Genomic DNA, 25,472 nt, shown 5'->3' with positions numbered 1-25,472 from the left:
AGTTTGAGGTTCAGGACTATCACTAATAAGGGTCTTACTCGTCTACTTCAGCCATATCTCTCTCCGTTCCCACAAACCGTAGCTCCCACATTTGGCAGGTCCTTGCCAAGGAGCACAGGTAAAGTGTCTCTTTCCTTTTAATGGCTCACCATGGAGCTGTAGCTAAATTTCTGTGCTCTTACCCCTTTATTCATGTAGTTCCTCCTATCAGGAATATCCTGCCCACTCTCTGCTTAACTATGACAATAGGTCGTCTGTCCAAAGAGAAAGAAGAGAGTTTGTGGATTTAGGAGAAAAGAAAAGACTGCACATACTGCTATGGGCATTTATTTAAAAAGAGAAATGACCAAAGAGGTTAACAAGTGTTGAGTTGAAGCTGGGCAGTTGTAGCCTGTGGTGCTCCTGGTCTGCACAGATCTTCCTCTTCCTCCAGCAGTGCTGTGTGGATGTTTTTGAATGTTGAGGTCTGTCTGCATTTCCTCATTTTCATGCCAAGTCAGTCACTGGGTCTGGCTGTCTTCCTTTCTGTCCTACCTATCTCTGCTTGTTTTCTTTCTCTTTCCTTTACAGTGTTAAATAAAAAATTATTCCCCCCAAATTTGGTGTTCTCATTTTGTTTGACTTATTTTACTATGTTGAGGAGGAGGGAGGAAAAATTGTTCTGGGGTACAAAAACGCACATATTTATCCAATATTTGAGGACTATACCAGCCACTTTGGTGAAAACTGTTCTGTTTATTTACTGGAGCTTAGGCGGGAAGAAGGCAGGTTTGCTCTGATGGTGAGCAGCAAAATCAAGGATCACACTGATTTGCCCCAGCTTATATTTCCACAGATTCTTGGTATATTTAGCATCTCTTCCCCTATGCCCCGTTGCTTTATTCTCTGTGCCTGTTGTAATGAGAAACATACTAAGCTAGAGTCAGACTCATCTTGCTGTAGCTTTTTAAAAACGTTTTTTTTTTTTGGCACAAGGCTTACAAAGCTGTAGAAAGAAAAAGAAAGTTTGTATTACTGCCTTATAACTTAGAATAGCAACAAAATACCTGATATAGTGAAGTCTGACCTGTCCTGAGATGTGTGTTTGATAGGCCCTCATGACTGTGAAGGGATTGGAAAAGGAAAGTGGGAACTATTTTATGTATTGCACATTACTAAATTAGGGTTGTAATCTTGAGCAAATCTGATTGTGGTGGGAGTGCGAAGGGAGCTAGTCTTTGATCACTCCTTGCTGGAAGGGACAATCAAGCAATAGATGCCACTCAAAAAATTGAAGGTAGGTTTTCCATGTATAGATCTGAATTGTTGGCATAGTGATAAGGATATTCAGTGAAATTGGCTTCATGAGCTGAGAGGCACAGAGATCCAGGAAACTCCCTCCTCCTCTTCCCCACATGTAAGCATGATAACTTGATCTATGTGGTGTTTCTGGACCTGAAAAAGCATGTGTACTGTTCTACTGAATACTACCTCTTTCCATAATTCTACTAAGCCTTGAGTTGGGGGAGAAGGATAAAGAAAAGAAAGCTTCTAAGTAGTGTATATTTTCTCATTTAATCAAATATTGAGCTTTGGTTTTTTCCTTTGGTTAACTTTAAAGCTACTTGAATTGAATACAGGAGAAAACAAAAAATTGGATTAAAAAGCTCATTCTCTTCACCTGAGTGGAAAAGGAAAAAAGTCCAGATTTTTTTTTTTTTCTCTAGGATGACTTGGGAATCAGAGATAGTAACTGGTAGTAGGTTGTATGGCTAGACTCAATTTACCCTTTAGAATTTTTATTCTAAAATAAAATGTGTTTTACTGGTTACAGTAGCCTAACCAAGAGAATTTAAAGTCAATAAAAAATTATGTCTAAATGGTCAGACTTTCATATTCATGTTTCCTCCTGAAAACTGGCATAGGCTTAAATTTAGAAGATCCTTGTCAAGGATTACAGATAAAGTCTGTGTTTTCTTTTTGAAATCTGTGTTTTCTTTTTTTTTTTTTTTTTTGAGACGGAGTCTCGCTCTGTAGCCCAGGCTGGAGTGCAGTGGCCGGATCTCAGCTCACTGCAAGCTCCGCCTCCCGGGTTCACGCCATTCTCCGGCCTCAGCCTCCCGAGTAGCTGGGACTACAGGCGCTGCCACCTCGCCCGGCTATTTTTTGTATTTCGTAGTAGAGACGGGGTTTCACCGTGTTAGCCAGGATGGAAAATCTGTGTTTTCTTTTGATGACTTGCAGATAAGGGACTGGAATAGGGAATATTTAGGTGGTCCTGTTTCTGGAAAGGGGAGGAGTCAATCTCAGAATGAATGGGGTGGTAAAGGAGGTAAGAGGTGCTTTGCCTATAGTAGGTCATTACTGAGTGTAAGGTTTTAGAGTGAGAAGGATCTGTATTAATTGCTGTGACAGGCAACATTTAACTTTTTTTTTTTCTTTGAGAAAGTGTCTCAGTCTGTCACCCAGGCTAGAGTACAGTGGCATGAACATGGCTTACTGCAACCTGAACCAACCTGGGCTCAGGTGATCCTTGTGCCTTAGCCTGGGACTACAAGTGTGTGTGCCACTACGTGTGACAAAGTTTTTATTTATTTGTATAGATGGGGTTTCGCCGAGTTGCCCAGACTGACCTCAAACTCCTAGGCTCAAGGGATCTGCCTGCCTCAGCCTCCCAACGAGCTGGGATTACAGGCGTGAGCCACCGCACCAGGCCCTATTTAACTTCCTTATGTTGTTTCCTGATGAGTAACCAGGGGATGTTTGCTTGCAAGGGTTGTATAAGGTTAGAATCATCATGTGTAAAGCATCTGATTCATCGTACAGGTTCTTTAACAAATTTATTAAGAGCGTGCTATATGTGTGGGACTTTTTGTTGGGGTAAAGATGACAAAGTCCTTACATATATAGAGCTTACATTCTGATGTCACTCAAAACAGTGGTATTGATTTGAGGAATGCCTAAATTAAATGGAGTTAAGAATGCCAAGGACAGGCAAAAACCTGAATCAGTTGCTTATTATGCAAAAACATAATGACAAATTATTGGAAGGTTCACTTTTATTATCTAATAGGGAGAGCACCAATCCATATTGGTATCAGAAGACTCAGCTATATGTGTTTAATATGCTCAATCTGGCCATCAGCCTTTGCTGGGGAGCTGCAATGTTCAAAAACCTGTCTCCAGGCCGGGCACAGTGGCTCACGCCTGTAATCCCAGCACTTTGGGAGGCCGAGGCAGGCGGATCACGAGGTCAGGAGATCGAGACCATGGTGAAAACCCCATCTCTACTAAAAAATGCAAAAAAAAAAAATAGCCGGGCGCGGTTGTGGGCGCCTGTAGTCCCAGCTACTCGGGAGGCTGAGGCAGGAGAATGGCGTGAACCCGGGAGGCGGAGCTTGCAGTGAGCCGAGACTGTGCCACTGCACTCCAGCCTGGGCGACAGAGCGAGACTCCATCTGAAAAAAACAAAATACAAAAAACCATCTCCAAACCAAGTCTGTCTCTTGTTCTTCCTCTAATAGTCAAAAATCGGTTGCTTCAACTTATAGTCCTCTGTTCACGCAGTGAGTAGAGGTGGTTGTACTAACTTGCCTCTCTCACAGGCCTTCTTTCCTAATAAGTCTTACCTCCTACCCTTTGGAAAGTCTGATTTATCTGTCTTCCTCTTTAGTGCTTTTGGATCAGTGAAACTGGTTTGAACTTTCCTATGGATAACCAGGGCTTGAGTAACATTTTCCTCTCCCTCTGGACTTCCTTTCCAACCTTCTCCTGGAGAATAACCAAGATGGCAGAAATACAATAGCACCCTCATTGCTTGGGGTGTTTACGGCTCTTTTGGACGTACCTTGAAGGACCACGAGGCTGGTGACCAGCATTACCCAGACCTTTTCTTGTAGGAAGCCTGAACTGAGAGTGCCTTCATTATGGCTGAACTCAAGGTGTTGTCTTTGTTTCAGTCCCGTCACTGTGTAGTTCCCTGTCTCTGGTTCAAAAGAGAATCTTGGATCAGGGGAGGGTTTCAGAAATCATCAGTACCTCCTTTTGCATCATCTCATAACATCTCTTTTATGATCTCCAAGGATTCCTCCCGCCGTAATTTGTTGCCCAGATAAGTATCTTTAACATTGTGGGTAATGATGATGTACTTAAGCAGCCATAAATAAGTATAGAATCTCCTGTGTGTCAGACACTGGGGATGCAGATAGACCTTAAAGTAATTCTGAAGTTTTGCCACAGAGATAGCTGAAACAGCTTAGCTACCTTGGACTTGGGTATCCCCAAATAGCCCCATTTTCTAGAGTGGGTCAAGCAATTTAGCATAAGTTAAAATCTTGCCCTTTGGAATAGATCTGGGGTTTTTTTGTTTGTTTGTTTTGGTTTTTGTTTTTTGAGACAGGGTCTTGCTCTGTCATCCAGGCTAGAGTGCAGTGGCGTGATCATGGCTCACTGAAGCCTCAAGCCCCAAGCCCAATCGATCCTCCCACCTCAGCTTCCCTAGTAGCTGGGACTACAGGCATGTGCCACCACACCCAGCCAATTTTTGTATTTTTTGTAGAGACAGGTTTTCACTATGTTGCTCAGGCAGGTCTTGAACTCCTGGGTTCAGGTGATGCACCTGCCTTGGCCTTCCTAAGTGCTGGGGTTACAGGCTTGAGACACCGCACCTGGCCTAGATCTGGATTTTTATCCATCATTCACTAGTTGGATAAACGTAAATTATCTTCAAGCTTCAGTTATCACAGCACAATAGCTCAAAAGACCGTGCAGCTTAAATAAAATAATATCACTTAGCACAATGCCTGGCCCACAGTAAGTAAATGGCAGACATTGTTTTTTATTTTATTATTTTTTTGAGACAGAGTCTGGCTCTGTCACCCAGGCTGGAGTGCAGTGGCACAATCTCAGCTCACAGAAACCTCTGCCTCCTGGATTCAAGTGATTCTCTTGCCTCAGCCTCCCAAGTAGCTGGGGTTACAGGCATGTGCCACCACACCTGGCTAATTTTTGTATTTTTAGCAGAGATGGCATTTCACTATGTCAGCCATGCTTGTCTCAAATTTCTGATCTCAAGTGATCTGCCCGCCTCAGCCTCCCAAAGTGCTGGGATTACAGGCATGAGCCACCGCACCCAGCTGACATTGTTTATTATCTGTTACCTGTCTCCTCTTAACCAGTTTTACCTTCCAAAATGCACCTAATTTCCACATTTGGGGAACCATCTAGATGTGCTGACTGTAATACTTAAATATGCTGAGATGAGAAAAGCATTCTTTCTTAGGGAGAATCTTCACAACCAAAACAATATATTAGAACAGGAATTTTAGGTTATAAGGAACAAGGACTGTGTTGTACCTCATTCTGTTCTCCAAGGCGCAGCGCTGGGCGTGGGATGCACAATACATATTTGTTGGATGAATGAAAGAGGAGTATCTGCTAGTGCAGTTTAACTGAAGCAATGTATTCACATAAATATAATGAAATGCTATAGAGTCTCTAGTGCCAGGCTATAGTAATTTAGACTTTATCCCATAGACAGTGAGAAGCCATTAAAACTTTGAGTGGTGTGGCATGTACAAATTAGCATTTTGGAAAGACAAGCTGGTGGCAGTATGTAGAATGGAGTGGAGGCAGAAACAGTATTTAGAGTTGCTGGACCATTTATTAGGCAACAGCTCGGTGCTAGGCCCTGTGGTAGGTGTGGGAGATACAAAGGTGAGTAGGGCACAGTTGCTGAACTCAGGGGACTCACTAGTTAGGAGACTATTGGAATATGTTAAGTGTGAGGTGATGAAGACCTGAAAAACACCTTTGGAAGGAAAGGAATAACAAAGTACTGCTGTGCGGAAGAACAGTAGTACTTAGTAACTCTCTGAATTGGGGGTTAAGAAAAAAGGAGGAACCAAAGTTGACTTCAGTCATGAACAGAAACAGGGTCTCAGGAGGATAGCTTTGGTACTGAGTTTGAGGAAATGGTGGGGCATCTAGGAGCTAGGAGTACAGTTGTTAGTTGAAACGTTTAATTAAAACTTAGGAAAGAGGTTTGAACTGGAGAAGTGGATTTGATGGTCAATTGCATTGAGATGCTGGTTTAAATCATGGGTAGATGAGAACTGGGGAGAGAGAGTAAAGAGAAAAGGTTGAAGTGATGAGAAGTGAGTCTTGGGGAATGAATACTCATGTTTGAGAGGTGGGAGGAGGAAATAGAGAAGACAAAAGAAGAGCCAAGCTGGTAGAGAACCACTTGAGTACAGTCACAGAAACCACTAAGATGACACTTTGATGAAGGAGGGAATAGTCAGAAGTGCTGAATGCTGTGGCTAGGTCAGACAGGAAGACACCAGGAAGCAAGGAAGAAAGTCAATCAAACTAAACAAGTTGAACATTTGAATTAACTAGGAACCATAGGAGGTGATTAAAAACATTTGTTCAAAGGCTCTGGGCCAGTTTTTCATGGGGGGAGGGTGGTGGTAAGTGGGTAATTTATACTTATTTTTCTTTAAAAGTAAGATAGGCCAGGCACGGTGGCTCACACCTGTAATCCCAGTACTTTGGGAGGCTGAGGCGGACAGATCACCTGAGGTCAGGAGTTCGAGACCAGCCTGGCCAACATGGCAAAACCCCGTCTCAACTAAAAATACAAAAAAATTAGCCGAGGGTGGTGGCGTGTGCCAGCTATTTGGGAGGCTGAGGCAGGAGAATCACTTGAACCTGGGAGTGAGCCAAGATCATGCCACTGCTCTCCAGCTTGGGCCACAGAGTGAGAGTCTGTCTCAAAAAAAAAAAAAAAAAGTAAAGTAGTTGTAAGTTCTTAGAGAATAATAGCAGTGCCCTTTTATCCTCCTAGGCTTATTGTCTGAGACAACCACTGCCAACTCTTCAAGATGTCTTATATTCCTAAATAATATGCTCATATTGCTGCTTCCTAGTGATAAAATGTAGACATTTTCTGTTGGCTTTCTGCTATAGTAGATGAAGGTTATACTTTTACCCATTTTCCTTCTCTGCATTCTTGCAAAAATAATTGTATCACAAATTTTATTTAAATTAGTCATGTTTACATAATTTGGATTTTGTGTTATTTTTTTGCAGAATCAAGTTGTGTGCTATGTTTCTTTTGTAAAATTTAGTTTTTTCTAGAGCCTGATTTTATTTTTTTACTGGCAGAGTTTTCCATATCCATTTCTTTTTTTTTTTTTTTTTTTTTTGAGACGGAGTCTTGCTCTGTAGCCCGGGCTGGAGTGCAGTGGCCGGATCTCAGCTCACTGCAAGCTCCGCCTCCCGGGTTTACGCCATTCTCCTGCCTCAGCCTGCGGAGTAGCTGAGACTACAGGCGCCCGCCACCTCGCCCGGCTAGTTTTTTTTGTATTTTTAGTAGAGACGGGGTTTCACGGTGTTAGCCAGGATGGTCTCGATCTCCTGACCTCGTGATCCGCCCGTCTCGGCCTCCCAAAGTGCTGGGATTACAGGCTTGAGCCACCGCGCCCGGCCCATATCCATTTCTTTAATCCTTTTATTGGGTCTTTAATGGGCCTTTAGAAAGATGATCTGTCAATTCCATTTTTACCTCCTAGAGATTTCCCTTCCAGAGTCTTCTTTCTCTTGCTCTCTTCTGGACTAAGTGCCCTTTTTAAATTCTAGAATTTCCTTTTTTTTTTTCTTTTCCACTAGAGATGGTGTCTCCCTATGTTGCCCAGGCTTTTTTTCTCTAACTCCTGGGCTCAAGTGATCCTCCCACCTTGGCCTCCAAAAGTGCTGGGATTACAGGCATGAGCCACTGTGTCCAGCTTAGAATTTCCTTTTCCCTGTTAGATTCCTTGTTTCCTGTATCTCATTTTATCTCCTTTACGGATTCACTTTCTTGTTTTACTGAAGCACATCCTCTGGTCGCTTCTTTGAAAAGATCACATGGAAGGCAAATTTTTTTGAGTCATTGCATCTTGTGATAGTATCTTTTTTCTTTCCTTACATTTGGTTTATAGTTTGGCTGAATATATAATTCAAGGTAAACTTTTTTTTTTTTTTAGACGGAGTCTCACTCTGTCGCCCAGGCTGGAGTGCAGTGGCGCAATCACGACTCACTGCAACCTCCACCTCCCGGGTTCAAGCGATTTTTTTGCCTCAGCCTCCCAAGTAGCTGGGACTACAGGCGTGTGCCACCATGCTTGGCTAATTTTGTTTTTTGTATTTTTAGTAGAGATGGAGTTTCACCATATTGGCCAGGCTGCTCTCAAACTCCTGACCTCGTGATCCGCCTGCCTTGGCCTCCCTAAGTGCTGGGATTACCGGCGTGAGCCACAGAGCCCAGCCAGGTAAACTTTTTTTTTTTTTCACGGAATTGTGGAGGCTTGCTCTGTTGTCTGGGAATATAGGAACACAGACACTTTCTGTTGGGCACAGTTTGACTTAAGGAAGCTACATAAAGCTGGGGCTGGAGTGGCCATATTTAGGACATGCCAAAGTAGTAATGGAGCCGGGGGAGCATGCACAGAGTGAAAAAGACAGATGCAGAAGCCAGAGGCCTTGCCGCCTCAGAGTTTGAAATGGTAACTGTTTTGCGTCCTGTCCCCTTTCTAGTTTCTGATTCCAGGAGCTAGAGCTCATGAGGGCCAGCTGTACTTTTTGCTTTATTTTTTCCTCCTCTAATCTGTGGTACCTTGAATGGGTTTCTGTTTCTTCCAACTAAATGCTCCTTAAGACAGATACTCATATTATCTCAAACCTAATCTCTTTGTCTGCCTGAATTTAGAAATATAGCCGCATTTCTGGGAGAGTTCTGAATTGGGAATCAGGAGACCTAATTTATTTCTTTTTTTCTTTTCTTTTTCTTTTTTTTGAGACGGAGTTTCACTGTAGTTGCCCAAGCTAGAGTGCAATGGTGCGATCTCAGCTAACTGCAACCTCTGCCTCCCACGTTCAAGCGATTCTCCTGCCTCAGCCTCCCGAGTAGCTGAGATTACAGGCATGCGCCACCACACCCGGCTAATTTTGTATTTTTTGTAGAGATGGGGTTTCTCCATGTTGGCTAGGCTGGTCTTGAACTCCCGACTTCAGGTGATCCTCCCACCTCTGCCTCCCAAAGTGCTGGGTTTACAGGCATAAGCCACCGTGCCTGGCCAGGAGGCCTAATTTCTATCTGTTTTTATTTTCACCGGTCAGTGAGTAGCATTGGACAAATCTCTTCAACCCCTGTGTCACCATCTCCCTGTCAATAAAAATGCAATAGCCACCCCGGTAAGAGTTTTAAAATTAAAAACAAAATGAGTTTATGTTTGTATGTGCACGTTGAAGAAAGGCAGCATCTGCCAATGGGAATGTTGGAAAAGGATTGAGAAAGAAGGAAACTGCCTATCCAGGACCTGAACCATCTGATTACATCACCAGCTGTCAACTCTGCTCAGTGTCCCACCTGGTGGCATTAGGGGTATTAGAGACTCACCTGTGACTAGAAGGGAGAAGAAATGGCCCTGAAGGCGGATACCTGACTTCTGGCTTGTGGCACAACACTGGTAGGTCCCACTGTGCGACGGTGTGACTTGGCTTATGGTGAACACTAACTCAGATGATATTTCACCAACACCATCTATCCCAGGATCCCTTTTAAGTCTCAGCTGTTTTAAACTGGTCTCAGGAAAACAGTCTCTAGACTTGTCCTTGCACAAAAACACTACCAACCCCTCAGCCTCTTCTTTCTTATGCCACACAGTGCAGATTAAGTTCAGTTGTGTTCCTTCCTGGAAAGCTGAGCTGGTGATGTTAATGCATCCTGGAATGGAAAGGGAAGAATTACCCAGAGGTCAGGTAGCGTTTTTTGAATTTCACCATTACTGCTCCTTATCACTAGAAGTCTTCAAGGAAGGACTGAAGCAGAACCTGGCAGCAGTGCTGGCAGACAGGAAATACAAATTACAGCTCTATCGATGGCTGTGTGACTGTCAGCAAGTTACCTAACTCCTTGGGCAGTAGTTTATTCATCTGGAAAATGAAAATTAAGGTACTAAATAATATGCTCAAAGCATCCATTCATTCATAGGTTTATTTGTTCCTCCACTTAACAAATATGTGTGGGTATTCACCCTGCCAAGCCCTGCTGGGGCAATGATGACTAGGACATGAGCCCCACTGTCAGACCTTTTTTTCCCTAACCATTAGATGACTGGGGATTTTTAATTTAAAAAAAATTTTTTTTAAACAAGGTCTTGCTCTGTCACCCAGGCTGGAGTGCAGTGGCATAATTGTAACTCACTGCACCTTTGAACTCCTGGGCTCAGGCAATCCTCCTGCTTCCACCTTCCAAATAGCTAACACTACAGGTATGCACCACTATGCCTGGCTAATTTTTTGTGTTGTAGAGACAGATTCTCACTATGTTGTCCAGGCTGGTCTTGAACTCCAGGCATCAAGCGACCTTCCTGCCTCTGCCTCCCAAACTGCTGGGATCACAGGCATGAACCACCGTGCCTGGCCACTCTCAGAGTTTAAAGCCTAATGTAAAAACAGATTAGCAAAAAATTACAATTTAATTCCACAGTTATTATAATTGAGGAATCTTAGAGATTCCTAAGTCTGAAGAATCAGGAAAACTTCACAGTGAATTTAGTGCTGGAGCTGAGACTTGAAGGAAGAGTAAAAGTTTTTCTAAGAGATATAGGATGAGAGAGACCACAGAAATACCAGAGATAATTAAAAACAGCCACTGTGCAGAAATGAAGTGAGAATGGACTGGAGAAACAGACTAATTATTGAGGGACCATTGGTAGCCAAAGACCATGACTCTGATGGTGCCAATCTGCCGACTTGATGATTTTCCCTGTAAGTAATCTGTAACCTAGATACAGAAGTGGAGAAAATAGTTGGGTTAACCCAGGATGTTTCGGCTCAATGGGTGTCTCTGACCTAATTTTCCAGTGCGTTGGCCCTGCCACCTTTGTACTGCCCCTCACTCTCCTCAAACTTCACTTCCTTCTGTAGTTTATATTTTGTAGTCCATTACTATAATCTCTCCCTTATATCCACCCTCAGCTCCCTTAGCTTTACTCCCGCTATGACGGATCCTTGCAAAACCCCAACCTTGGTTACATCCAGCTCTCTGCTAAAAACTCATCAGGCAGATGATGAGGCTGCCAGCCCCACTCCCTTGGCAGCTTGATCCCCTATGACTTGCTTTTCCTTGTAAGACTCCTCTTGGTATATACAGTAAACTAAATTCACTCACATGAAAATGGTGAAGAGGCACAGATGGAGGCTTCCCCCTACATATTAAATGCAATTCTCTTACAAGAGTAAGAGATATGGGTCTTATAAGACCTGTATCTGAGGGAGACTTGCAATCCCAGCCATTGATTAACTCCAAAATGGTTTATATTTTATTTCTACTTTCCAGCTGGAACTTCTACAGGGTCTCTATTAGAGTGCTTTTCTATATATCAAATCCTCAGTATAGCCGTAGAGACAGGTGTTACTGTTCCCGTTTTATAAATACACAAATTGAGGCAGAGTGGTTAAACTAGGTACTGAAGTTAATGAAGATTGCAGTATCTGGATCTCAAACCTGGATTTCATAAATTTATAGTATATAGGAACTTAAAGGAATCTTAGGTTGAGGCACAGATTACCAGGCTCTTTGAAACATGTAGCAGAGGCAGAATGTCTGACAGAGAGGCAGTAGTATCAGTTCTAACAAAAAAGAAAAAGACACTATATTTTTTACCCTTTCCTTAATGTCAAGAACAGTGAGTCAGCCGGGCTCCTGAGGATCACCTGAGGTCAGGCAGGAGTTCGAGACCAGCCTGACCAATATGATGAAACCCTGTCTCTACTAAAAATACAAAAATTAGCCGAGCGTGGCGGCATATGCCTGTAGTCCCAGCTACTCAGGAAGCTGAGCCAGGAGAATTGCTTGAACCCAGGAGGCGGAGGTTGCAGTGAGCCGAGATCGCACCATTGCACTCCAGCCTGGGTGACAGAGTGAGACTCCCTCAAAAAAAAAGTGAGTCCTTTGTTTCCCCATCAGAGAAAATCATGGGATCCAGCCCTTCCCACAAGCCCAGGATCCTCCCCATGGCCGTCTCTGCTCTAGGGCCTATCCTCACCACCAGACTGGATGTCCACAATTGCCAGCAGGATGGCCAGGGCACAGCAGCCTCTGCCAGTTTCCATCAGCATCCTGCACGCTGTCAGCAGGCCCAGGAACTTGAAGCAAATGTTGGCTCTGCTGGTATCCTTGGCTTCAGTCTCCTGAAAGCACAGGGGGACCCACTAGACAAAGCCTTCCAGGGCTCCAAGACCATCTCCCCATCCCAGGCACTAGCTTTGATTGGCTAGAGTATGATGGAGGTAGAGGAGGGCTTGGGCATTAGAGTCCAACTGGCTGGGAATTGAGGTGGTAAACCAAGTGAGATATACTGGGAGGGCAGGGGAGGGAGAGATGTAGGGAGACAATAGGGCTGTTTTCTTATATATATATATGTATATATTTTAAGTTAAATTGGATTGCTGGGTCAAAGAATATGAGGATTAAAACTTTTTTCTACTATAAACAGATTGCTCTCCAAAAAGACTGTTGAGAATCAGATGTTCACCAAGAATGCTTAATAGTGTACATTTCCTTGTGCCCTTGCCAGCTCTGAGTATTTTCTGTACTTTAAAATGTTTGCCAATCTGATAGATGAAAAATTAGATTTGTTTTATGTTGCATTTCCATGATTAGTGAGGTTGAGGATCTTTTCATATGCTTATTGGTCATTAGTATTCCCTTGTCTATGAATTGTGTGTGTTCATATTCTTTATATTTCTTAACTCAACTTTTAGGAACTTTCTCTATATTAGAGATATTAACCCATCTGCCATTTCTTTAGGCAAATACTTTCTCCCAATTTGTTGTTTGTCTCTTCTCTTTGTTTATGATGCTTTTTTTCCACAAGGAAAATTTACATTGTATGTAATTAAATACAACATACCTAATCATATTTTCCTTTAAGTTGTCTGGGTTTCCTGCATTGTTTAGGAAAGTTTCCCTCCAATTGAGGCTATAATTTTCCTTCAACATTATTATGTTTTATTTTTTATAGTTATGCCTTCTAATCCTGGCTAAGAAAAATTACCCCTGTTTCAAAATAAACAAACTGAAGAAAAACGAACACCTGAATTTCATCAATAGGGAAATGGTTTAATAAGTTTCCATGAATCTATGCAATAAAATATTATATATATTAAAAGAATGAGATACTTCTATAAATATGGGCCTGGAGGGATATTCATGATATATCATTAGGTCAAAAAGGGCAAATTGCAATTATGTATATAAAATAAATGTATTTTTATTTAAAAAAATCTTCTCTGTGTGTATATGTTTTAAAAATATAAAGTTTTGTAGTTTATAACTTTTGAATAGGTAATTACATTCACAGCATTTAAAATTCAAAAGGGGAAAACAAGAATTTTTCTATAAATTTATTTTTCTGATTTTTATAGTCGGCTTGTCTAGTCTCGCCTTTCCTACTGTGTGTACCACCAAGAAAAAGTCCTGTTGGTATTTTAAAATTGGGATATGTTCAATTTATATTTTAACTTAGGGAGAACTGAATTTGTTGTGACACTGATTCTTTTGATCCAAGAATGTGATACTCATTTTTCAAATATATGTGTCTCAGGTATGTATAGAAGTTTTCTTCATAAAGTCGTTGTCCATTTCTTAGCTAAGTTTGTTTCTTGAGTAATTCATATTCTTTTTCACTATTGAAAATGTCATCTTTTACCCATTATATCTTTTTTTTATATATATACTTTAAGTTCTAGGGTATATGTGCACCTTGTGCAGGTTTGTTACTTAGGTATAAATGTGCCATGTTGGTGTGCTGCACCCATCAACTTGTCATTTACATTAGGTATTTCTCCTAATGCTATCCCTCCCCCAGTCCCCACCCCCCAACTGGCCCTAGTGTGTGATGTGCCCCGCCCTGTGTCCATGTGTTCTCATTGTTCAATTCCCACTTATGAGTGAGAACATGCAGTATTTGGTTTTCTGTCCTTATGAAGTTTGCTTAGAATGATGGTTTCCAGCTTCATCTATGTCCTTGCAAAGGACATTAACTCATCCTTTTATGGCTGCATAGTATTCCATGGTGTATATGTGCCACATTTTCTTAATCCAATCTATCATTGATGGACATTTGGGTTGGTTCCCAGTCTTTGCTATTGTGAATAGTGCCACAATAAACATACGTGTGCATCTTTATCATAGAATGATTTATAATCCTTTGGGTATATGGCCAGTAATGAGATTGCTGGGTCAAATCGTATTTCTAGTCCTTGATCCTTGAGGAATCCCCACACTGTCTTCCACAATGGGTGAACTAATTCACACTCCCATCAACAGTGTAAAAGCGTTCCTATTTCTCCACATCCTCTCCAGCATCTGTTGTTTCCACTCATTGTATCTTTTAACTTATTTTTTCATTATATCATTCATTATATCTTTTAATTTTTCATTGTTGTTCATATATGAAAGGCTATTTTTTGGCCGGGCGTGGTGGCTCACGCCTGTAATCCCAGCACTTTGGGAGGCCGAGGCGGGCGGATCACAAGGTCAGGAGATCGAGACCATGGTGAAACCCCGTCTCTACTAAAAAAATACAAAAAATGAGCCGGGCGCGGTGGCGGGCGCCTGTAGTTCCAGCTGCTCAGGAGGCTGAGGCAGGAGAATGGCGTGAACCCAGGAGGCGGAGCTTGCAGTGAGCCAGGATCGCGCCACTGCACTCCAGCTTGGGCGACAGAGCGAGACTCCGTCTCAAAAAAAAAAAAAAAAAAGAAAGGCTATTTTTTTACTAGATACTAATTTCATATCCAGCTCCCCTCCCTTAATTCTATCATTTTTCAGTTGATTCTCTTGGATTTTCCAGTCATGCAATCATATTATGTGTAAATAATGATAATTCTTTTTCTGTTTTATATCTCTGATTTCTTTCTTCTAATATTGTTGGTTAATGTCTCCAGAAAAATATTAAATAATAATGGTAATAATGAGTGTCTTTTTTCTAAGTTTAATGGGGGATGCTTAAATGTTTCCTTTTTAAGTATTATAGTAGCTTTGAGAATGAGATGTATTTCATTATGTTAAGGAATATACATTATTTCTATTTTATTAAGAGTTTTAAAATGTCAAGGATGGATGTGAATGTTTTATTAATTGCCTTTAAGTATCAACTAAAATGATATTATTTTTCTTTAAGATATATTAAGATGGCGATCTACATTAATAGATTTCCTAAAATTGATACATCTTTGCAGTCCCAGACAAACAAACAAAAACTGAAACCATTTGGTCATAGTATGTTATTCTTTTCTTTTGAGACAGAGTCTCACTTAGTCGCCCAGGCTGGAGTGCAGTGGCACGATCTTGGCTTACTGCAACCTCCACCTCCCAGGTTCAAGCGATTCTCCTGCCTCAGCCTCCCAAGTACCTGGGATTACAGGCACCTGCCACTGCACTCGCCTAATTTTTGTGTTTTTGGTACAGACGGGGTTTCACCATCTTGGCCGGGGTGATCTTGAACTCCTGACCTCGTGATCCACCCACCCTGGCCTCTCAACATGCTGGGATTACAGGCGTGAACCACCACGCCCAGCCTAGTATGTTGTTCTTTTCATATGCTGCTGTATTCTGTTTTATAATATTTTATTTAAATTTTTAAAAATGGAAAGGCCCAGGTGTGGTGGCTCATGCCTATAATCCCAACACTCTGGGAGGCTGAGGTGGGAGGATCGCTTGAGCCCAGGAGTTTGAGACCAGCCTGGGCAACAAGGCGAGACCCTGTCTTTACAAAAAATACAAAAATTAGCCAGGTGTGGTGGTGCATACCTGTAGTCCCAGCTTCTCAAGAGGCTGAGGTGGGAGAAGCCCAGGAGTTCACGGATGCAGTGAGGTATGATCTTCACTGCACTCTGCCCTGGTTGACAGTGAGACCCTGTCTCAAGAAAGCCAAAAACAAAAATTACACACACACAAAAATTAACCGGTCCTACAAGATATTAAAAATATAACACACCATGACAAATGGAATGAGGTTTCATTTTTAGAAATTCTTGATTTAATATTAGGAAATTATTAATTAACATACTACTGGATCAAAAAAGAAAGTCAATATTACCTTCTGATAAAGTCTTACATTAATTCCCACTAAAATCCTAAGTAAAATGGTAATGGATGAATACTATTCAATATAATGGAGAAATGTATATCTCAGATAAAATTTCAACATCATATTTAATGGTAAAATATAGGATAATTTAAGGCAGAGATGCTTCCTATTATTTCTGTTATTTTACATTGTTCTGTTTGGACAGTGTAATGGAAGTGTTTGCCATTACATTTAGACAAGAAAATAAAGCAAAGGGTATAAATATTGGAAGTCTTAAGGCAAATTTATTACTATTTATATGTGATATAGCTTACATCTGGAAAACCTGAGAAACTTAAGAATTATTAAAAACAATAAAAGATAGAGTATCTGAATAGGCAGTTCACAAAAGAGGAAATGGAATAAAAAGTTTTTTAGTTTTACAAGTATTCAGGGAAGTACAAATTAAAAATTCAGAGTTCAGAATTTCAGAATTACCGCCTGTTAAATGAACAAAAATTTAAAAGATTGATAAATCAAAGTTTGGTAAGGGTAAGAAGAAATAGGTGCAATCATTCACTCTAGGTAGAACTATACATTGTTATGGAGCTTTGGGGGAACATTTCAAATGCACATACCCTGTCCCTTAGGCTATAGCTTACAGAAATAAAAGCATGAGTGTGCTAGTATATATGTACAAGGATATTCACTGCAGCATTGTTTATAATACCAAAAAAATAGAAACAGGTAAAGGCCAGGTGTGGTAGCTCACACCTGTAATACCAGCACTTTGGGAGGCTGAGGCACGCGGATCACCTGAGGTCAGGAGTTGGAGACCAGCCTGGCCCACATGAAACCTGGCTCTACTAAAAATGCAAAAATTAGCTGGGCATCGTGGCAGGTGCCTGTGATCTGCTACTCAGGAGGCCGAGGCAGGATAATTGTTTGAACCTGGGAGGCGGAGATTGCAGTAGCCAAGATCACACTACTGCATTCCAGCCTGGGCAACAGAGCAAAACTTCGTCGCCCTCCCGCCCCTACAAAAAAAGGAAACAGGTGAAGACCCACTGGTAAGAATGGTTGAAAAAATTATTGCAGATCCACAGAATAGAATGTTATGTAATTATAATTTGTATAAAATAAACTAAATTAGTGTATATAAATAATTTAAGGTATTAATACATAAGATTATTAATTTTCCTAGATATAATTATTAGAAAATATGGTAGAAGAAAAAGTTTCATTCTTTATAGCCACCAAAAAAACCCATGAAATGTCCAGAAAAATGTAAAACATTCGAATAGGACTTATAGGATAAAAACTATACAGTACTATTAAGAAACATAAAAGAAAATCTAAGTAGAGACGATCATTAATTTTGTCTGTACTTATCTGTACATTTGTCACAATCCTAATAAAAAATCCTAATAAAACATCCCAGCAGCGGCTCAAGGTATGGCCCCAATGTCCTTTCCCCCTAGCCTTGACCTCTTCTTGCTCCCTCTCCTGTGTTGTTATACCTTCATGCTATACCAGAATGTCCTGGTGACTCTTGAAACATAGAATATTTAGTGACAAAGCATCATTTGATTCAAAGAGGAAGATAAAGAAGGATTGCAATTATTCATTCAGCCCAGAATTATGGTTAAAAAGCATAGACTCTAGAGCCAGAGTGTTTGTGTTCAAATCCTGGTCCGAAAACTTAATAGTTGCATGACTTGGTCAAGTTTCTTAGGCTCCTGGGCCAGGCACTATGCTCAGCTTTTAATAAATAGACATATTTCAGAAACACGGAGCATCTATAATGTGTCAGGCACCACGGGGCACAGAGCGATCACTAACACAGCAGAGGCAAAGATGTTTTAGTGGTTAAATGGTCTCTAGAGTCAGACCAGCATGTTTGAGATCTGGCTTTGACACTATCTGTGTAATATTGGGCAAGTTTCTTAACCTCTCTGAAAATGAGTTTACTGACCTATAAAATGGTGACAAAATATTTTCTTCCTAGGGTGGTGAGGGTCAAATGAGGTAACCTGTGTAAACTACTTAGCATAATGCCTGGCAGAGAGTAAGGGCTCAATAAATGATAGCTATGATTATTTTTATGCTTTCGTATATTGGAATCAATGGACAGTGTTCCAGGCACATCTACCTACAAGACTGTGTTTAGTCGTTATAAAACACTAAGCCATTATTATTTTTTAAAATTTATTATTTGCACGAAGCATATAGAGGCTTGGAGAGGCCTTGCGACGTGCTTAAAATCACAGCTCCTAAGTTGGGGAGCAGGATTCTAACCCAAGTTATGAGAGTCTTTCTCTTGGAGTCCTCTTTGTCCCTCTCCTCACAGCCACTCATGCACGAACAGCTGTAACACAAGAACGACTGTACTAAGAACAGTAATAAGGTTATAAAGTATCAAGGGGCAGGAAAGGAGAAATTCTGGATGAGTGATGTGGAAAGGCTACAAGATGGCAATGGACTTAGGCCTTCATAGATGTTTGTGGGCTTTGGGGAGCTGGTGCCTAAAGAATACAGTGGATGGCCGGGCGCGGTAGCTCAAGCCTGTAATCCCAGCACTTTGGGAGGCCGAGACGGGCGGATCACGAGGTCAGGAGATCGAGACCATCCTGGCTAACACGGCGAAACCCCGTCTCTACTAAAAAATACAAACAACTAGCCGGGCGAGGTGGCGGGTGCCTGTAGTCCCAGCTACTTGGGAGGCTGAGGCAGGAGAATGGCATGAACCCGGGAGGCGGAGCTTGCAGTGAGCTGAGATCCGGCCACTGCACTCCAGCCTGGGCAACAGAGCGAGACTCCGTCTCAAAAAAAAAAAAAAAAAAAAAAAAAAAAAAAAAAAAAAAAAAAAAAAAAGAATACAGTTGGTGAATTAAGGTGGGCTGAGGAAATCGGGCTTCCTTCCAGTCCTGGCTCCGCACCACATAGCCATGGAATGTTGACAAGGTCGTGTCCCTTCTCTAGGCGTGTTTCCTAAGGGACTGGTGCAGCGGGATGGGAGGGGCGCAGGGTAGGGACCGCTTCCAAGGAGACAGAGGACAGGCAGACAGGCTCGGAGGGGCTGATGCAGCCGGTCACTCCGCTGGAGTGGCCAGGCTTCGCGGTGCCTAGGGCTGAGTTGAAGAAGAGCGTGTAAGTCTGTTGTGGGCCCCTCACCAGCGCTGGGGGGAGGCGGGGTCACTGGGCAAGGATGCTCTGGGAAGTGACCTTGGTGCCCGGGAGGGGAGTACCCTGGTGTGACGCAGGCCGGGCAGCGCGGAGCCGGCGGCGCTGATTCCGCACTCTGGCCGCTAGAGGGCGCTGCCTTCCAGCCAAAGCCGAGTGACCCCAACCTGCCCTGCGTTGGTCACTCCAGCCATGGACAATCCGGCGAGCATGGGGGCTAGACAGGGAAAGCCTAAACTACGAGGGGAGTTGAGGGGGTGCAAAGTTGGGCCTCGTGGGTCCTGGGGACGCAGCATGTACTAGAGCGGCACCTGGCCCTCAATAGGGGGAGAGCGGGTGGTCGTGAAAAGTCTGGGAATTTTCTGGGCCCACTACACGCCAGGGGCGGGTCTCCCCTCTTAAAACGTTGTGAGCCCCAGCGCGGGCACGGGGGTGGGTGCCCGTGCAGTTGGCATCCTCACCTTTGATCTTCCCCGGGGCTCCCGAGCTGCGCTGGTGGCCCCAGAGCCCGGGGCCTCTCTCAGGCAACAGCTCACAGACTGCAGGAAACTCTCCCCTCCCTCACCTCCGGAGGGGGTCCTGGAGTCTCATAGGCTCCTGGGTTCAAATTCAAGCTTTGTGTGACCTGTGGCACATTGCTGGACCTCGCTCAGTCTCACATTCCTCTTGTGTTTAAAGCTCCCTCATAGGAATGTGGTGATGGTTAGATGACACATAAAGCTTTGCCAGAGGTTTTCTGGGGAGGATGGGGACAAGATGGCAAGAAAGAGACTCCATTTCCTCTGTCACCGGAGCCCGGATCTAACCTCTCAGAGGAGCTGGAAGGTCAGCTCTGAGCTCCACAAATACCTCTGAATACGGATCTCCCACAACACTGAAAAAGATGCCCAGAAAGATCTCGTTTGCTGCTGTGAAGGCGCTTCTTTTTCTATCTCCACAACCCCAACTGCCTTAAAGTAGAACCAGACTTGTTAGCAAACAGAGGTTTGGGCTGGGGGGCCCTTGAAGCTCTTGTCTGAGATTTTGGGCTTCCTGCTCAACACACCAAAGCAGGCGCCTGACGTAAAGGGGGCCGTGGACCTCTTTGGTGGTCTGGGAAGGCATATGGAGTCCCTTCTCAGAATAACATTTAAAAATTAATAAGATACATGGGATAATAAAGGGAACAAATGATGACAAGACAGTTGTCAAAACATGACAAGAATGTGTGATAGAGCAGTACACACGCTTCTTTAAATCTGGTATCAGCCTAGTAACTGTTGTAATTCTGCAGTAGTGCTGAGCGTTAATGACATTTGGAGAAATCTATAACAACTGTAATGAGATTTGAAAATATTTGTGTTTTCTATTGATGGCAAATTCTATTGTGGTTCATTGTCTATATTCGTAACTGAAGCAAGTGCTAACTTTCAATTAAAGATTAGTGAAAATAAAGATGTATTTTTCCCCAAAATTCACAAATCCCATGAATGAATCTATGCATGGACCTCCAAGAGATCCACGATGTGAACCACCTAGGACGTGAACTTCCCCTAGAGGTGCCTCACAGGGCCAGCTCCAAGCCCCGGGCCGCCTCCTGGCTTGTCTCAACCCAGGCCTTGAAGAGCTCCAGCAGAACGCTGATCTAAACTTTGGTAACTTTCCTCTGGCAATTTGAGGAATTCCTCCATTTGAGGAATGTCAGAGTGGGGCCAGGATCCCTGAATGCCCATGGAAGAAGAGCGAGCATGCTGGTCTGGCAGGCAGAAATAACCTTCTCCCCAGGGTCCAGAGGACAGAGGACAGTTCCCTCCAAAAGGCAGGTTTCTCAGGGACCTCATGGGAAGCCTGTCCTTGCCTGAGCAGTTCTGTCAACCATCCCGTCCCTCCACCTGGACCCCAGGTCCCCAACAGATCTTTTTACCTCCAGACAGAAGTTCTTTCTTGCTCTCAGGCTGGGGGCTCACGTTGAAATGGCTCTCAGTCCTCAGATTGTTCTTGCATCTTGTTAAAACCCCATCTCTCCAGTTTCGTCATTGCTCACACTTTCATAGCTGTTATATTCAGTCTTTGAAAACCACAGGATGGGTCGTTAAGCAGTCAGAGATCTTCCTCCACCCCCACTGTGGATTTTTTTCTCCTTTCTCTCCTGCAACTGGTCCTCCATCTCCTTCTCCTTTCCTCTCCCTTGTTTTGTCTTGTTGGTGTTAGAAATAGACTAGGGTGCTGAGGGGGCTGAGAAAAACCACCTCTTAAAATTCTTTTCTTTACCCTGGGGAACAAAGATTTTGTGTTTGCTAATTCATAATAAGGAAAGGACTGACGATAGAATAACTAGAAGATAAAAGGACAGAATGTCCTCTCAAGTATAAAGAAAGGTACCAAGTCTTCTCCTGAGAGTAGATTTTGGTTAGAAGTAGGACAGAGAACACAGCTGCTCCAGGCTGAAAGGGAAGAAGGGCGGGGAGCTGTCAAGAAGGCTTGAGTGAGGGTGGTGGTGAGCAGGGGAGGCAACGAGTAGGGGCACCAAAATGGTCCTGGTGTGGTGGGGGGGAGGATGAATGACTGACCTTAATTTGCCACCCATTTTTTTTCTTTTTCTTTCTTATAATTATTTATTTATTTATTTATTATTTTTATTTTTTTTTTAATTTGAGACAGGATCTTACTGTCACCAAGGCTGGAGTACAGTGGGGCAATCATAGCTCACTGCAACGTTGACCTCCTGTGCTCAAGTGATCTTCCCACCTCAGCCCCTCCAAGCAGCTAGGACCACAGGTGTACGCCACCACACCTGGATAACTTTTTATTTATTTATTTATTTATTTATTTATTTATTTATTTAGAGATGGAGTCTCGCTGTGTCACACAGGCTGGAGTACAGTGGCGTGATCTCAGCTCACTGTAACCTCCGCCTCCTGGGCTCAAGTGATGCTCCTGCCTCAACCTTACGAGTAGCTGGGATTATGAGCACCTGCCACCATGCCGGACTAATTTTTATATTTTTAGTAGAGACAGAGTTTCATCATGTTGGCCAGGCTGGTCTCAAACTCCTGACCTCAAGTGATCCATCTGCCTGCCTTGGCCTCCCAAAGTGCTGGGATTACAGGCGTGAGCCACCATGCTCGGTTGATAATTTTTAAAAAGATTTGTTTGGATGAGGTCTCCCTATGCTGCCCCGCCTGCTCTTGAACTCCTGGGCTCAAACAATCCTCTGGCCTTGGCCTCCCAAAGTGCTAGGATGACAGGCCTGAACCACCATGCCCAGCTTCACATCCATTTCTATTCTGTTCTGTTCTTCCTTGGTCAGTGATGGCTTGGGAGATTACGATTGTTCCTAAATTCTAGGGTTGTGCCCTTAGATGGCAGGAGCATTAGTCTGAGAATCAGAAACATTGGGCTCTAAGTCTTACAAGGCTGGGCCAGGCCCTGTGCCAAAGGGCACAGCACACCAGGAAGCGCCATGGTTCTGGGGGAACACCTGTCATGGTTGACACCCAGTGCCAGGCTAAGCAAGAATTCAAGGGTGCAGGGAGGGTGGGGGAAATGTTTTCGTGACTAGTCTAGAGCCTCTCTTTTCCTTGTTGTTCCTGTTATTGTAGCACTCTGTGGTCCTAAAAACAGTAGGGTGCTCTGGGGTTTGAGAACTCCCAGATCACTCCACTGAAGCCATCGTCAGATGAGACAGATATTAGAAATATTTCTTCACTCCAACCTGGGTGCGGTGGCTCCCACCTCTAATCCCAGCACTTTGGGAGGCCGAGGCGGGCAGATCATGAGGTCAGGAGATCGAGACCATCCTGGCTAACACAGTGAAACCCGTCTCTACTGAAAATACAAAAATTATCTGGGTGTGGTGGCGGGTGCCTGTAGTCCACAGCTACTTGGGAGGCTGAGGCAGGAAAACGGCGTGAACCCGGCAGGCAGAGCTTGCAGTGAACCGAGATCGCACCACTGCACTCCAGCGTGGGTGACAGAGCGAGACTGCGTCTCTAAAAATAAAAAAAAAGGAAAAGAAAAAAAGAAATACTTCTTCACTCCATCAAAGTATTAGGTTTCACTGCAGAATGAGTCCATTCTGGGAGCCTGGGGGTTGGGAACCCGTGTTGGGAAGAGGAGTGTCTCACCACCATGCTGGTCACACGACCAGTCCACCACAGCCCACAGGAAACCGGGTCCCACAGGTATGAACTGCTAAACTGGGCCTGGTTTCTGTTATCCCCAGTATCCTTATTTGCTGTCGCTATGAGAGTGTTCAAACAGATGACCTCTCTGCTCTCTCAGCTGGAGACTTCTCCCTCCTTGGGTCCATGGGGTCCTTCCAAAGGTTGGCTCTGAGAGCATTCGGCATTCCTTATCATCGAGGAGCTGTCAAACAGTGATTATTAGCAACACGAAGAGAAGTTCAAGGCAACCAGGGTTGTGGGTGAGTGAGGTTGAGGCCCCTTTCGTACTAGTTTACACACATGTATTCATACTGGTTATTGCAAAAAACCTCAAAGTTCTGCAGAGACCTCAGGGCTCAAAAGTGAATTGCAGCGCACTTCCTTTTCACCAGCCGTGTGGCGTCTGTCCATCCTGCAATCAGTGGCATGCACAGTTTTCTGCAGATGTCACTTTTGGTCACTTCTCACAAGGTTATTGTGTGCCAGGCCCTGTGGGGTTGTCGATGACTGAATGGGGCCTGCTCTCAAGGCGAGCACACTGTTGAGAGAGGCCTGCATCCCTGTGAGATGAAACAGAATGCACCAACAGCTCTAAGTACCCCAGAAGTGAGAGAGAAGCCAGGAAGCAGGGGAGGTTGGGAGGAAGAAAAGGAGACTGCCCTGTGGGCGCAGACAGTGTTAGGCACTCTGTGTGGACAATGTGACATTTAAATTGAGCTTTGAAAGAAGGCAGGATTTCAAAAGGCAGGGGTAGAGGAACAGTGTGAACCAGCAAGGAGCAGGGACATGTGGGGCTGGCTTGGAAGTCAGTGAAACAATGAGGTGGCTGAAATCTAGGCTGCCTCCTGGCCATCCACAGCCTCCCAGATCTGTATCCTGTGGGCCTTTGAATATCTTGAAAACAATCTATCAGTTGCTACATTGTGTAACTGGACACGATTTAGAAAAAGAAAAACTGAGTGGACGTTGATTTGTATTTCCATCTGACTTCTGTAGAATTACGGGGTTTTGGAAGCAGAAGACTGCAGCAGTCTTCTAGTCCCTGGAAACGTGCAGACGCTTGCATGCCAGTCGTTCCCAAACTTGAGCGTGTATTAACATCACCAGGAGGGCATCTTTGAACAATTCGGATGGCTGGGCCCAGCTGCAGAGTCTCTGATTCAGGGTCTCAGGGCAGGGGTGGGGGTGGTCCAAGAAGCTGTATTCCTAACAAGTTCCCTGGTGCTACTGCTGCTGTAATGCTCCTTGCAAACCGTTCAGGGTAATACCTCTTGCATCCTCTGCTTGAATCGCTCTACTGTTCTGCAGCTCACCACCACCCAAAGTATCCACGCAATATCCCTTGTGGAATACTTCCAGTAAAATTCTTCCTTGTGCTGCTGTCAGTCCTGCTTGCCTGTAACTTTCCATGAAGTCTGCTGAGGGCCCCACATGGGAAATGTCTACGGATGGCAGGCAAGTCTCAGGCACATGCGGCAGACGCCTGGATTTACATCCTGACTCCACCACTTACTATGTGACCTTGGATAAGTCATTCACCTTTTCTGTATGTTCTTCAACTGTGGGATGGGGATAACAATGTCACAGAACTGCTGTTTAGAGTAAATGAGAAAAGTGTGTAAAGCAATTGACATGGTGCTTGGCATATACTAAGTACTCAGGTGTGGGCTAGTATCATTACCTAGTGTTCTTTCTTTTTTTTTTTTTTTTTGAGACAGTCTCCCTCTGTTGCTCAGGCTGGAATGCAGTGGCACAATCTTGGCTCACTGCAACCTCCATCTCCTGGGTTCAAGTGATTCTTGGGCCTCAGCCTCCCAAGCAGCTGGGATTGCAGCCACCCGCCACCACATCTGACTAATTTTTTTGTATTTTTTCAGTAGAGAAGAGGTTTCACCATATTAGTCAGGCTGTTCTCAAACTCCTGACTTGAGGCGATCCACCTGCCTCAGCCTCCCGAAGTGCTGGGATTACAGGTGTGAGCCACTGCGCCCGGCCAGCATTACCTAGTTTTCCTTTCTACTCGGGAGTCTGTCAAATCTCCGAAGAA

The 25,472-nt window shown here is 43.7% G+C and overlaps 1 protein-coding gene and 1 pseudogene across 5 annotated transcripts in view; one reads left to right on the top strand and one right to left on the bottom strand.

Annotated features, from left to right (window-relative positions):
• LOC126931509 (neuroblastoma breakpoint family member 3-like) overlaps positions 1–25,472 on the top strand; it is an 833,099-nt pseudogene that overhangs the window by 563,817 nt on the left and 243,810 nt on the right. The window lies entirely within an intron of this gene.
• On the bottom strand, positions 312–21,435 carry CD160 (CD160 molecule). 4 transcript variants are annotated; one of them, XM_050751393.1, is made up of 6 exons: positions 21,184–21,435; positions 15,839–15,944; positions 12,072–12,216; positions 9,419–9,745; positions 3,827–3,964; positions 312–985 (listed from the first exon to the last, which is right to left on the bottom strand). In XM_050751393.1, exons 3-6 carry the CDS (start codon positions 12,142–12,144, stop codon positions 978–980), a joined length of 546 nt encoding a protein of 181 aa, XP_050607350.1. In that variant the 5' UTR covers positions 12,145–12,216; positions 15,839–15,944; positions 21,184–21,435; the 3' UTR covers positions 312–977. The 4 variants fall into 4 exon arrangements, with proteins under 4 accessions (XP_050607350.1, XP_050607323.1, XP_050607332.1 ...); XM_050751366.1 differs by having other exon boundaries at positions 312–891; XM_050751375.1 differs by lacking the exon at positions 15,839–15,944 and having other exon boundaries at positions 312–891.

Source organism: Macaca thibetana, chromosome 1, assembly GCF_024542745.1.
Source record: "Macaca thibetana thibetana isolate TM-01 chromosome 1, ASM2454274v1, whole genome shotgun sequence".
NCBI classification, from domain to species: Eukaryota; Metazoa; Chordata; class Mammalia; order Primates; family Cercopithecidae; genus Macaca; species Macaca thibetana.
The sequence above is the reverse complement of the archived record's forward strand: the minus strand, read 5'-3'. Positions and strand labels throughout refer to the sequence as shown.